The following is a 15,284-nucleotide window of genomic DNA, read 5'->3' on the forward strand; positions in this document are numbered from 1 at the left end:
GCTGATTGTGCCCTTTGGGTCTTCTGTATCTTTGCTGAGTTTTCTTCTTGGTTTTTCTGTCCTCTACTGAGGGTGGTGTGTTGAAGTCTCCTACTATTACTGTGGAACTGTCAGTTTCTCTTTTCAGTGCTGTTAGAGTTTGTTTTATGTATTTTGGAGTGCTGTTATTGGGTGGGTAGATGTTTCTTATGGTTATGTCTTCATGATGGATCGTCCCCTTAATCATTATATAGTGTCCTTCTTTGTCTTTTATGGTGGCTCTTGTTTTAAAGTCTATTTTATCCGAGATTAGTATTGCCACTCCTACTCTTTTTTGGTAGCTGTTTGCTTGATATATTTTTTCCATCCTTTGATTTTTAATAAATTTACATCTTTGTTTCTAAGGTTTGTCTCTTGTAGACAGCATATTGTTGGGATCTTGTTTTTTTAATCCATTCTGTCACTCTCCATCTCTTTATGGGAGCATTTAAGCCATTTACATTCAGTATAATTATGGATAGGTATGAGTTTATTGCTGTCATTTGTAAAGCTTTTTTTTGTGGTGCTGACATTTTCTTTGTTCCCCTTACTCTCCTGTGCTAAATTCCTTTCGTTTGTGGGGTTTTTTTTTTTTTTTTTTTTCCAATTCTTCTGTTTTTGTAGATTTTGTTTTTACTGAGACTTTATGTTTTCTTCTTTATTTTGATGAGTAGGTTTGTTAATTTTCTTTGTGGTTACCTTGACATTTACCCTTATCTTCCTAGGTTTTAAGTAGTCTATTATTACTTGTTATTGCAGGGCTGTAAATCTTTACAGAAGCAGATTGCCACATCTTTCTCCAGGGGAGCAGCTGGTGGGTTTGAACTGCGAACCTTTGGTTAGTGGCCAAATGCTTAACCACTGCACCACTAGGGCTCCTTTAAGTATTTATTCAGTCTTATGTACTATTATCCTGTTTATTCATAGGTTAGAGCATTTAAGTTTTAAAATAATTTTAAAATTATATATATAAATATAAAAATCATGATGATCATAGTCATCCAGACATTGGCTGCTAGATCAATTACAGAAAGAACTCCAGATCCTTGAAGGCCAGTATTCTAGCTTATTTCTCTTTGTGTCCACAGTCCCTTGCATCAAACCCAATACCTGAGAGATGCTCAATATGTGTATAAATGTTTATTACATAATATGAAAAATTGGGCTTATATAGCAGATTTATTAGAGAATTTTATAATAATTCTTTCAGTAAAGCTGTGCCAACTTATTCAGGAAAAAATAGAGGGAAGGTTAGGAAGTATGGTTAGATAATATCCATCCACATGTACAGAAAAAGAAATGTACTCCATGCTAGGTATTCAGAAACCATCATAAAATATGTGTCCAAACTCCAAATAGCTAATTTAATATTTTAAGCCAATGAAGAAGATTTATTGTGTGCTTTGAATGTGCTGAACCCTGCAAGCTGTGATTCTTTTGTTATCTTTAATTGTTTCCTCACTTCTGTGGAGATGTGAACTCCTTTAGGGTACCTGCCCATTTTTTCTCTATTGTTTCCCTTTCTTCTTCATTCCTCCCTTCAAGGCCCCCAAGGTGCATTCATGGAGTGCTGCTGCTGCAGAGCTAACCTGGTTCCTACTTTTCCACAACATATTTTACTGCAAATCATCTACTAGATTTTATCCCACACAGCATGTTTGTTAATGTAATTCTGCAACAAAGATATAAATATTTTTGAAACTTATTAAATTCTTTGCGATCACATTTTATGCTTAATGGCACTTTGCAATTTTAAACTGCAATAAGATATTTCCTTTTATTATTTTTTTAAATTATTATAAAATTGTAATAATGTAAGTTGTTCTTTTAGTTTTCTTTTTATGAAGAAAAAAAGGTACTTGCCTAAACACAATGCTGTATTGTCTGTGCTTTACGTGCAGGTTTATGATGGGCTTGGCATTCATTCCCGCCAAATTGGAACTTACTGTGGTACACAGACTCCATCGTTTAGCTCCTCTAGAAATTCTTTGACAGTTCAATTTTCTTCTGACTCTTCAATCTCAGGGAAAGGATTCCTTCTGGAGTGGTTTGCAGTGGACATTTCTGTTGGACTTTTACCTACCATTGCTACAGGTGTGTTTGGTAATAAACAGAATTCTTTTTCAGAACTGATATGTGTGGACCAAAATTTCACAGAGTCCTACTGTAACAGGACCAAATACACAAATGTGTAGGAAGAATAAATACGGCCCCAAACCTCTTCCTCATATGTTTAAGTGTTCTTTTAAATTCATAAACCCTAAGTTTGTAAAAATTATAAACTTGTATCTAGGAAGTATGCAGATTTTACATAGTATTTTTAATAATAATTAGGGGGTTGATATCCATAATATAGTTCACTTGTAATTTCTAGGGATCACTTTAAAAATTTCTGAAAATTTGCTTTGCAAATACTATGTATGCATACGCACTCACACACACACACACACACACACACACACAATGGCCTAGGATCAACTAATAGACAAAGGTAACCATATCTTTCCTTATATTTTATTTTAAATGTATCTTCAGAAATGCCCCACATTCTCCTTAGCTGGTTGTAAACCTTCATGTTTCAAGGTAAAATTACCTTATTTTTAAAATTTTATTGTACTATATTTAAGACATCCTTAATTTTCTCAGTAAAAGTAATATCTAGTTAGCAGTGTTTTGAGAAACTTTGTGCCTTTTCCTTGAAAAATATTTTTAATAACTTTAAATGGTTCCTATGATTTTAATGGTTGATTTAGAAAAAAAAACTTGGCAGACATTTCTCAGAGGATATTTCAGTCCTTGAAATATTTGATTGGGGCATGATCACAGGATCTCATTAAAGAATATTTAAACTTGGGGCTTATTCTAGGACTAAATCAAACCAGAAACCAACCCTGTTGCTGTTGAGTCAATTCCAATTTATAGTGACCCTACAGGACAGAGTAGAACTGCCCCATAGGGGTTCCAAGGAGCAACTGGTTGTTTGAACTGCTGATCTTTTTGTTAGAAGCTGTAGTTCTTAACCACCGTGCTACCAGGGCTCATAGGACTAAACAGACCTTAAAATATTAGAGTCTATTTGCTTTAACTTCTTGTAATTTGTATCAGCAGAGATCACTGATAAAGGGCTCATTATTTTTATATAATGCTCTTTAATCTGTGTTCTGAGACGTTTTCACTTTCTTTATAAGGTGCTTCCATGACATTGAGTGTGAATCTCTTCCTTAAAATATTAATTGTTTTATCTAAGAGCAAGGAACCATCAGCAAGATTGCCAAATATAATTTAGAGACGTTTAAATCTTGATAGATATATCCAGTCCTCTCATAAACTTGAGTTACACTTTTTTTATATCCACAAATCTTAAATTAGAGAAGAATTACTAATGCAAAACCTTATATCAACAAATATAATTTACTACTTACAACAGAATAACAAATTCCCTTCAAAGAAGTATATTCTATAAAAGTGTGATTTAAGTGGACAAGTGAATAAGATCACAACTCCCAAGTCTCAGCGGCTAGGAAAAAAAAAGGCCTCTTTCTTGTTCATGCTAAATATCCACCATAGGCCAAATTGGAGCCTTGTGATCATCATCACTCCATGATCTAGACTGTTGGAGTTACCACCATCTGGAACATTGTCCATGAACATAGCAGGAGAAAAAAGAGACCTCATACATCTCAGCCTAAAAGTGTGCAGCTTAAAAGTGACACATGTTCTTTCACTCATAATTCATTGACCAAAACTGGTCAGATGGTCTCACCCAACCACAAGAGTATCAGGAACTGCCATTCTACCATGGCTTTGGAAAGGGGGAGAACTGGAATACTTGATAAACAGCACTCATCACCTATAATCAGTTAGTGTGAAAACTGTTAAAAATTCAAGGTATGAAATAATTTCATTTAGAGGAAAACCTTTACATTTGATGGCACTGGATAACATTCAGATCTTCCAAATGAAAATTGCCTTTAGATGTTGTCTTAGGCTGGGTTCTCTAGAGAAGCAAAACCACTAAAGCATATAAATATACAGAGAGAGATTTAGATCAAAGAAAGAACTCGTGCAATTGTAGATGCTGTAAAGTCCCAAGTCTGTGGATTAGGATAGAGGCTTCTCCCGATTCACATAACCACAGGGGCTGGAGAACTCGAGATCAGCAGGTCGGAAAGTAGTATTCTGCTCACAAGCTGTGACAATTGATGAATCCCAGGATGGGCAGATAAGCTGATAGCTCAAGTCCCAAGAACCGGAGGTCAGGTGAACAGGATCCAGAGTGAGCAAAAAGCCAGAATGTCTGCTTATATTCAGATGCAGGTCACACCCCCAAGGAGACTCCCTTTCAAATGATTGGCTACTCACACCATATTCAATCAAGCGAGTGAGCACATATGAACACTGAGAATCATGGCCCAGCCAAGTTGACACACAATCTTAACCATCACATGTCTTTTCATAATTCTTTTGCCTATATGGTAATATGGTACAAGAATTAGGACCTAGCCTATAAAATTTTATATTCACTCCCTGGTGGCCCTAATAAGATCCAAAGAGTCATAAACTTCAGGAATTGCAAAATAAATACTCAGAAAATGCACTCGTCTGGAAAGAGAAAAAAGAGAGAGAGAGAGAGAACATACTGGGAAAAATTTTCAACATCAACTTTTTGAGAACTCTGGAAATTGACCAAAAGTTTGCAACAGTATGAGGAGTGTTTTTTTTTTTTTTTTCACCCAATAAAAATGGCTGAATCTCAGTACAAATAATGAATCTTATGCTATTTTAACCTGTCCTGTTTGCATACTCCCTCTCTCTAGCTCCACAGCAATGCAACTATGGTAGCTGTGAAAACTAGCAGCCTAGCAGCCACTGTAGAGAGAGGAACTGATTTAGAGCTCCCTATAATGTCCCACCCTCAAGAAGTTGTCATTATTTAACCTGTCTGGCAGCATCCTGGAAAAGCTCCATTCTCTGGGCTTGTCTTTATTTAACTTGACCAAAGCTTGCATAGTGCAAACAGCCCTATCCCTAGGACATTTCTCAGAAAAAATTAGCAGCAATTGTTTAACATCACAACTGCATGAGGAAATGATACCAGCTGGAGCTTACAAGAGGCTGACCAGAAAACTCAAAAGGAGAAACTGGGGAATGAGATGACCATAGGGGGCTTTTAAAAGCGCTGACATATTTCTGGAAATCTGGAAGGCCACATACATGTGCAGGGTTGTGCACATGCCCAAGAAAAATCTGAGAAGGCCCTTATCTCTCACCTCTGGCTGATCTTGAGGCTCTGTGCAAGCAGAAGGTGAAGGCTAATGATAGAGCATTGAAAGCATACCCCAACACATACACACATATGCACGCACACACACACACGCGCGCACACACACACACACACACACACACACAGAGCCCTTGAGCAAAGGCTAGGAGACTTACCAGTTCCGGGCATTTTAGGAGATTTCTGCTTAATCATTAGTTAGCACTATCCTGAGTGGAGACTTCAGTTACCTCACACAACAAAGAATACAGACTTTTCAGAATTAGTGCCAAAAGCCACTAAACAAACAGTAATAATAGCAAAACAACAACAAATCCTGAGACGGGGGTGGGGGTGGTATTTGATTTCCAGATTTGTTACATCGTATTATTTAAAATGTCTAGTTTTCAACAAAAAGTTATTGAATACAAACCTGCTTCTCCCCCTACCAAAAAAAAGAAAAAAAAAAAAAAACAGGAAAATATGGCCCATACACAGGAAAAAAAAACAATCAATAGAAATGGTCCTGGAGGAAGCCAAATGTTGAACTTATGAGACAAAGACTTTAAATTTGATATTATAAATATATTCAAAGAGCTAAAGGAAACATGTTTAAACAATTAAAGGAAAGTATGGATATGCTGTCTCACCAAGTGGAGAATACCAATAAAGTGTATAAATTATATTTTTTAAAAAAATTAGAAATTCTGAAATTAAAAAGTATAATAACTGAAATGACAATTGGGCTCAATGGCATATTTGAGTGCGTAAAAGAATGACTCACTGAATTTAAGCTTCAAAATTTAGAAAGCAAAAAACTAACAGAATTGAAGGGAGAAATAGCTAACTCAAAAATAATACTTAGAGACTTCAAGACCCCACTTTCAATAATAGATAGAACAACTAGGCAGAAGATCAGCCAGAAAATAGAACACTATAAGCCAACAAGAAAATAGAATGATACTATAAACCAACTACTCCTAAAAGACATTTTTAGAACACTCCAGCCAATACCAGCAGACTATACATTTTTCTCCAGTGCACACTGAGTTATAAAATATTATGGAAAGAAATTAATGAACACCTAAATAAATTGAAAGACATCTTATGTTCATGAATTGGAAGAGTTAATATTGTTAAGATGGCAATATTGCCCAGTTGTTCTACAAATTCAACACAATCTCTCAAAATTACAGCTAACTGATACTAAAATTTATATGAAGTTGCAAGGAACCCAGATAGCCAAAATAATTCCGAAAAAGAACAAAATAGGGGGACTCACACTTCCTAATTTCAAAACTACAAAGCTACAATAATCAAGAGAGTGTGGTACTCATATATAGATCAATAGAATTGAATTTAAAGTCTAGAAATAGACCCTTGCATTTATGATCAATTGATTTTTGACAATGGTGCCACGATAACTGAATGTGGGAAGAAACAAACGGTGCTGGGCCGAACTGGATATCCAAAAAATAAACAAATAGAGTTGGATCCTTTCCTCACACCACACACAAAAATTAACTCAAAATTTACACTTTAAAAGGGTAAATTTTAAGGTATGTGAATTATATCTCAATAATGCTATTATAAACAACAAAAGCAAACCGTAATTGAATTTAAGAAAAGCTGTAGTGATAATAAGCTCATGTATCTTTTTTAAGGTTTCAGTTTACCAAATCGAAAACTATAAAACCCTTACAAGAAAACAAAGAAGTAGAAGTAACTAAAAATAATAAACATCAAAAGAAAAACTAAATTAGGCTTCATCAAAATTAAAAACTGTTGTTCTTCAAGGAACACCATCAAGAAAGGGAAAAGACAAGTCATAAAATAGGAGAAAATATTTGCAAATCACATATCTGAGAAGGGATTTGTATCCAGAACATATACAGAACTCTTACAACTCAACAATAAAAAGACAAATAATTCAATTTAAAAATGGGCAAAGGATTTGAATAAACGTTTCTCAAAGGAAGGTATGTAAATAGACAATAAGTACGTGAAAAGATTCTCAACATCGTTTCACATCCATTAGGATGGATGTAATAGAAGATGACAATAACAAGTGTTGGCTTGGATGTGGAGAAATTTGAGCCCTCACGCATTTCTGATGGGAATTAAAGTGGTGCAGGCTCTTTGGAAAATAGTCTGGCAGTCTCTCAAAAGGTTAAACATAGAGTTACCATATGACCCAGCAATCCCACTCCTAGTTATATACTCAAAAGAACATATGTCCACACAAACGTATCAATGTTCATAGAATCATTATTCATAATAGCCAAAAAGAGGAGACAACTCAAATGTTCATCAACTGATGAATAGAAAACTCAAATTTGCGATGTCCATAAAATGGAATATTATTCAGCCTTAAAAGGAATGAAGCACTGTTACATACTACAACGTGGATGAACCTTGAAAACATTATGTTAACCGGAAGAAGTCAGCGACAAAAGATCACATGTTGTATGAATCCATTTATATGCAAAGTCCAGAATAGTTAAATCCATAGGGACAAAACGTAGATTCATGGTTGCCGGGGTGGGATGGGGAGGTTGTAAGCAGAATGGGGAGTGACTGCTTATTGGATACAGGGTTACTTTTTGGAGTCATGAAAATGTTCTAGAATTAGATACTGGTGATGGTTACACAACATTGTGAAATTACTAAAAACCACAGAATTTTACACTTTAAAAGGGTAAATTTTAAGGTATGTGAATTATATCCAATTATGCTATTATAAACAACAAAAGCAAACCGTAATTGAATTTAAGAAAAGCTGTAGTGATAATAAGCTCATGTATCTTTTTTAAGGTTTCAGTTTACCAAATCGAAATTTTATTCAAAATTGCCTAGATATAAATACATGACAAGTAGCTATGCTAAAAAGATGAAGATTAACTTACATAGGAACTATGAAGTTTACTCTTCCACAATAATGCAAGTGGGTAGGGGTCATGGACTTACTTTATGCTTAACAAATAATAGGTACTCAGTAATAAATGGGTTATGTGGCAAAATCATGGTGGAAGCTAGACTACAATGTGTTTTTCTTGCACAAAAAAAATTACGGAAATTACCGTTGTCTGAATCAGTGGGTTTAATGAAATATTCCTTGGTTTCTTTAAGAAAGTTATTTTAACTGGTTGTTTCACTTCAGTATAGGGCTGTCAGTTTAAAATACAAAACTTCTGATTTTTTTTTCAGCAGAGGTATTTCAAAGGGTTGCTTTTCATTCTACAGGTGCTTGTGGTGGGTTCCTGAGGACAGGCGATACACCAGTCTTTCTTTACTCCCCCGGCTGGCCTGAAAGCTACAGTAATCAGGCTGATTGTACGTGGCTTATCCAGGCCCCTGATTCAACTGTGGAATTCAACATCCTTTCCCTGGACATCGAATCTCACCAGACATGCAACTATGATAAACTTGTAATAAGAGACGGTGAGAAACATTACAAAATTAATTTAAAGAAAAAAAAAAAACTATTGCGTTTCAACCCTGTCAAACATTTAGTTATTCAATCATAATCATACAAGTTTACAGCTTCCATCCATTTTTAAAGGAATTTCACAGATATTGTGACCAATGAAAGCACTGAATGCCAAAATTGGCTTCAATTTCTGAAGAATGTGAGGGAAGTATTAAATTACCTGTAACAAAATAATCCACATTGTATGTCAGGGATGACACTATTCCTCAGAGGAAACATTATCTTTGCCTCAAGTAGGACAGAATAGTCTGAGTTTCCAAGTAGTGGAGAGATTGTGGAGCTAAGATACTCTTGTATCTTAGATCCAAGTGGGAAAAATGTTTATAATTGCAGTGTATTCATTTCTCTCCATTCACTACATTTTGGGGTAGAATGGGTAGAATTAAGGGGTAAATTTTCTATCTCTTCTTCTCCATACACATTTGGGGTGTTGCTGTGCAGTGAGTAAAGGATATGGATAATGCTAATAGGCAACATGTACAGAGCTGTGGTTAACAATTAATGGGCTGCAAGGAAGATAGTAGGGAGACCATACCTTTCACATTGACATTGTTTAAAGCCTGGTCCCTGGACCAGCAGCATCAGTATCACCTGGGAACCTGTCAGAAATATAGATTCTCAGCCCCACTCCTAACCTATTAAATTAGAAACACTGATTTAACAATTCTCCTTGATTTAACAAACCCTCCAACCAGGGCCTGGGTTAGGGTCAGGCGCAGGAGGCAGGGTCATACAAGTGTAGGGTCAGATCCTGTCTTTATTTAAAATTTTAATTTTTTTTTCATTTTAAATTAATTTTAAAAATTTTAAATGTTGCATTGAAATATTACTTATCTCGATTTCTGAGGTTTTGGGCATCTCCTCCCCTCATCCTAGTCCTAGCCTCCAGATGATTCTGATGGTCTCTGAAGTTCGAGAACCACCTCTCTATAGATGTTACTAACTCAAATACCTACTTAGCAACAATAACAGAACAGGTGAAGTGGTGAACTGGAGAATAGAGTTAAAGGAGCAGCTGCTAGGAATGCAGGCTCAGTGTTATGGACTTTACTATTTTCCAAGGAATGCTGGACATCCAAATTGTTCCATCAACTTCCCGGTTATTAAATATTGACTATTAATTAAAAATGCTTCAGGACATTTGTGGACCAAAAATAACATGTGTTTGCTTTTGGCAACCTCTTGTTTACAAGATGACCTCTCTTAATCCCTATCTCCAGGGCCTCCACTAAATTCAATGAGAAAAATCAAGTGCAGGAGGCACTTCGTTTCCCTTTTGAACAGGCTGGGCTCTAAGTCAATAATCAAATCACTCAGACAAAAAAAAAATAATGAGATAATAAACTTCTCCCAATTTTCCTATCAATGATTGGCTCTCAGCATGTTGCCCAGAAGAACTATTGTCTTTCCTCAGATCAAAATATTCTTATAGATATTAAAATTCAAAATTTTTCATGTAATGAAATGAGTGTGTTCTTGCACACATATTCTGAGTGTTCAGAACTCAGTAGAAGCTTGTTAAAGTAAATTCTATAGGTTGCTTTCTGTTCCATCAATAACTTTTTTTGGAAGTCTAGAACCTAGGGAGCAGTCCCTTCTCTGCTGTGTGACCTTGCACAAATCACTAAAAGGCTCCAAGCCTGTTTTGTCTGAGGAAGGAAGAAAGGAAGGAGGGAGGGAGGAAGGAAGGAAGGAAGGACTACCTCACAGGATTGTTGTGAGGATTAGGGAAAATAATAAAGACAAAATTGTCTGACAGAAGTCCTGACATTTTGTAGATGCAGAATTTGGAATAGTTTAATTTAGATTTCAATTTACTTAGAGACATTTCTAAAAGAGGTTTTATCATACCCTATTTTTAGAATAAAAGTGTCCTTGCTCAGACATAAATTCATGTAAGAGCTCAGCAAATTGAGGTATATATCAAAGTAATGAAAGTATTTTAAATTGGTTGTGTGACCTCTCCATACAGATTCCTATTTATTCACTAACAGCATAAGTAAATCCCTAATGGATTCATTTTTTTTCCTTGTTTATTTACTCATTCCACAAGTAGTCGCTGAGTGCCTATTATATGCCAGTTGGCGGGTATTTTGTTCATTTGCACAGCATTAATATATTCTCAGAATTAAATTTTAAGTTCCACATCAATTATTCTCTGCCCAGCTAGGTTTTTGCTTCTGGGTAGCAGGGACATGTGACATTCTGAGGCAAATATCTAAAGCCAAGTGGCCACAAGCAATGATATTTATTGGTCATTTGTGCAATTGACCGGTCATCTCAGGCCTTTGGCCCTTGGTGCTCAGGTGGCTGTGAACATTTCTGGACCACCCCAGACAGGGCCCTGCAGCTTTCCTGGGAAAGTTGAGTCAGCCTCCCATCTACTTACTCATTTTGCAGAGTTATGGTTCAAAACTGAATCAGTCTTTTCCAGACCAGGCACCAATAAATTTCACATATCAAACATCCCACCAAGCTGAAGTTTCATGTAACTACACTGAGCCTAGAAAAAGTTTAAAAAAGAAAAAAGTGTTTCAAAAATCAATAACCCTTTTATCTAGTCCTAGATCAGAAATGTACTTTCTTTATGATCTTAGATAAATAATTTACCAGCAACGTTTAGGGACATCTGGAGTTAATCTTCCAGGGTTCAAATCCTTGTTAATTTCTATGCTTTAGGCCCTTAAGCAAGTTACATATCCCTTTAGTTTCCTTATCTACAAAATGGGACTACTAATAATGTGAACTTAATAGTGTTATTGTAAAGATAAATTCAGATGTTACATGGAAAACACTTAAAGTGGTATTTGACACACAGTAAATGCTCAATAACTGTTAGCTACTAATAATCTTGGGTCCTCAGTTTCCACATCTATAAAATAAGCTTGGATTAGCCTTTTACAGTTCTTTGACTTGCTCATCTGTTTAAAAGATTAAATTCATTTCTTCTATGTTTGAGATTCTGGAAGGTTCTAGAAGCATTTCCCAATGTTCAGTGTGGAGACAGGGAGGACCAATCATCTTGTGGTTACTGGGTTATTTACTAATTAATCAGTTAGTTAATCAGTAAGTAAGTAATTATTTAGAGATAAGTATTGTTTTTTGGTCAGACAGTCTAGGGTGAAGTTTAGAAGAGAAGTCAAAATCAATAGACCCTACCCAGGCTCACTAAGATAAAATATTCACATATGGAATAAATAACATTACAACATATAATAAACTTTAGATAATTAGGAGATAAGTTAAATAATTAGAGAGTAAATTAACAAAAACAATATGGAATGAAATGTGTAGCAAAATATTGTAGTAAAAATAGTAAGTACAAAAGGAGTTAGATAAATGGCTTAGAAATACCACAAATGGGTGACTTTACCAAACAGAAATTTATTTTCTCACAGTTTAGGAAGCTAGAAGTCCAAGTACAGTATGCTGGCTCTAAGGGAAGGCTTTTTCTCTCTATCAGCTCTGGAGGAATCTCCCTATTTCCTCTGAACTTCTGCTCCTGGGCCATCTTCATGCGGCTTGGCATTTCTTTCGTTTCTGCTTGCTCACTGGCTTGTTTACTCTCTTTTATATCTCGAAAGAGATTGACTCAAGACACACCCTATACTAATCCTGCCTCATTAACATAACAAAGAAAACCCATTCCCAAATGAGATTATAACTATAAGCATAGAGGTTAGGGATTTTAACATATATTATGGGGGGACATAATTCAATCCATAACAATAATTTTTATTTATTTTTTATTGTACTATAATATATATCACACACACAAAATTACCATTTGGATAAACTTTTGAATTGTAAAAAATACAAAAAGTTTCCCGAGAAGATTTTAAGTATCATTTATTTACAACTCCGTCATTACATTTGTAATCACAGAAATAGAAAATAGCTTGTTTTCTAAAGTAGTTAATAATTAGTTTAAGTAGTGGTCTGTGTTAAAAAGGATTCATTTTGCTGGTTTTGTTTGATGTGTAGGATTGTTAGTTTCCTTCGTGGTTACCTTAATATTTACCCCTATTTTTCTAAGTTTAAACCAATCTTTTATTTCTTTATATCACCTTGACATCCTCTCCATAAGAAAGATATATGACTACATTTTTAAGTCCCTCTTTTTTGTTTTAATGTTATAATCTTTTACATATTGACATTTTTGTTTCCCTATTTTCAGTGTTTTAGCTTTGATTTATTGTTATGACTTCCCTATCTGGGTTGGTATCTAGTTGCTCTGTCCTGTGTTCTAGTCTTGGCTTGTTATCTGATGTTATTGATTTTCTAACCGGAGGACTCCCTTTAGTATTTCTTGTAACTTTGGTTTGGTTTTTGCAAATTCCCTAAACTTCTGTTTATCTGGAAATGCCCTAATTTCACCATCATATTTGAGAGACAGTTTTGCTGGATATATAACTCTTGGCTGGCAATGTTTTTCTTTCAAGGCTTTATATGTGTCATCCCATTGCCTACTTGCCTGCATGGTTTCTGCTGAGTAGTCCAAGCTTATTCTTATTGACTATCCTTTGTAAATGACTTTTTGTTTCTCCCTAGCTGCTCTTAAAATTCTCTCTTTATCTTTGATTTTGACAAGTTTGATTATGGTATGCCTTGGTGACTTTTTGGGGGGAATCTACCTTGTGTGGGGTTCAATGAGCTTCTTGGATAGATAGCTTCTCATCTTTCATGATATCAGGGAAGTTTTCTGCCAACAAATCTTCAACAATTCTGTCTGTATTTTCTGTTATCCCTCCCTGTTCTGGTACTCCAATCACTCATAGGTTATTCCTCTGGATAGAGTCCCACATAATTCTTAGGTTGTCTTCATTTTTTAAAATTCTTTTATCTGATTTGTTCCTCAGATAAGTTGATGTCAAGTAATTTATCTTCAATGTCACCACTTGTGACGTCCATTGCCTCAATTTTGCTCCTATGACTTTCTGTTGAGGTATCTAATTCTGAAATTTTATTGTTAATCTTCTGGATTTCTGGTTGCTGTCTCTCTATGGATTCTTGCAGGCTGTTAAATTTGTCATTATGCTCTTGAATAACCCTCTTAAGGTCCTCTCTTGCTTTGTCTGTGTGTTCCTTCGATTACTCTGCATTTTGAATGATCTCCTTCCCGATTTCTTGAAGAGTTCTGTATATTAGTCTTTTGAATTCTACCTCCAGTAATTCCAAGAAGTTCTCTTCCTTCATAAGGTTTTTTGATTCTTTGTTTTGGTGGCTTGCTGAAGCTATCATGGTTTGCCTCTTTATGTGATTGATATTAAGTGTTGTCTCCAAACCATCAACAAGTTATTACATTTATTTATTTTATGTTTGCTTACTGTGTCCTAGCTTCTTGTTTTGTTTTGTTTTGAAATGCCCAAATAGGCTGGTCATGTGAGCTAGTTTGAATATTGGTGTCTTTGAAGCTCTCACATCCTGTCTCCAGGTGGCTAGAGTTGTTACGTATGTGAGACCGAGAGTCCCAGTACTTTTCTTGCATGGATTCAGCCAGGTGTCCAGGTCATCGGTCACCGAGTGTATGGTGCAGGCTCTCACCTACAATCCTAGACTGGCAGGGGTGACTGGAGTAGGCAAAGGTATCTGGCTGCAGTAGGGGGTCATGGGCTGATCAAGAAAGGAGCCTGACTGCTGCCCCTGAGTGTCTGGGAGGAAAGTATGTCCCTGTTCCCTAGAGTGCGCAGGTGAGTGGGTTTTGCAGCCAGACTAGGGGCATCCAGTGCTGTTGGCTGTAAGGACTGGGAGGCACCGCTTATTCTTGGACCCCTGTTGCAGGTGGCTAGGTGCCGTGGATGGAGCCACCAGTCCTCAGGGCCCTGATGTGGGTAGGTGAGGACCCTGCTTAATGGGCAGAGCAGTGTCAAATGTCATGAACCTGCTACTCCACCATAAAGCTGATACAGTTGAAGTTAGGCTTCAGGTATATACCCTGTTGTACTGTGCTAATGAGGGCCTACACTGTTGAAATGGGCCCATACAGGTCTATGCAGGGGTGAAAGGCATTCAAAGTCCATGGACCCCTTATGCCTGTTCCTAGGCAAAGGAACTGTGCCTACCCTGAGTTCCCAGCTTAGGGGAGCTAGCAGATTATTTTTTTCCGTTCATTAATTTGTTCCCTCTCCAAGGCTGGGAGAATGGCTCAGGGTGTGTGATGGGCCTCCTTCTGGCCCAGGGGAAGCAGCAATCACTGAAGCGGGCCTGGGACCAGGTGCAGAGTGGGGAGGAGGCAGGTAAATGGGAGAGAGGTTCTTCCCAAACAGGGTGTTTTTTGATGTGCATGGTGGGTTTGACGCATGTACTTATCTTTTGCTGATTGAGTGCCGCCTTTCACCGGATCTGGAGGCTTGAGTAGACTCTCCACAGCTTGGTCTCTCCTGATGTAGAAAATGTACCCTGAGCACCACTGCTTGCCTCACTGCACATGCCAGCCAATCTGACCTGCAGGGTGTCAGTTCCCACCAGGTCAGGTCTGGCAACTCCTCGAGGCTTCCGAACTGTCTCTCCCTCCCC

At 36.6% G+C, this 15,284-nt stretch overlaps 1 protein-coding gene across 1 annotated transcript in view; it reads left to right on the plus strand.

Annotated features, from left to right (window-relative positions):
- Positions 1-15,284, plus strand: part of CUBN (cubilin) — a 396,867-nt gene that overhangs the window by 274,368 nt on the left and 107,215 nt on the right. The window contains 2 exon segments of the mRNA XM_004391280.1: positions 1,920-2,112; positions 8,522-8,719. Coding sequence (XP_004391337.1) covers positions 1,920-2,112; positions 8,522-8,719 — 391 coding nt within the window.

The sequence above is a fragment of the Trichechus manatus genome, unplaced genomic scaffold, assembly GCF_000243295.1.
Source record: "Trichechus manatus latirostris isolate Lorelei unplaced genomic scaffold, TriManLat1.0 scaffold00075, whole genome shotgun sequence".
Lineage (NCBI taxonomy): Eukaryota > Metazoa > Chordata > Mammalia > Sirenia > Trichechidae > Trichechus > Trichechus manatus.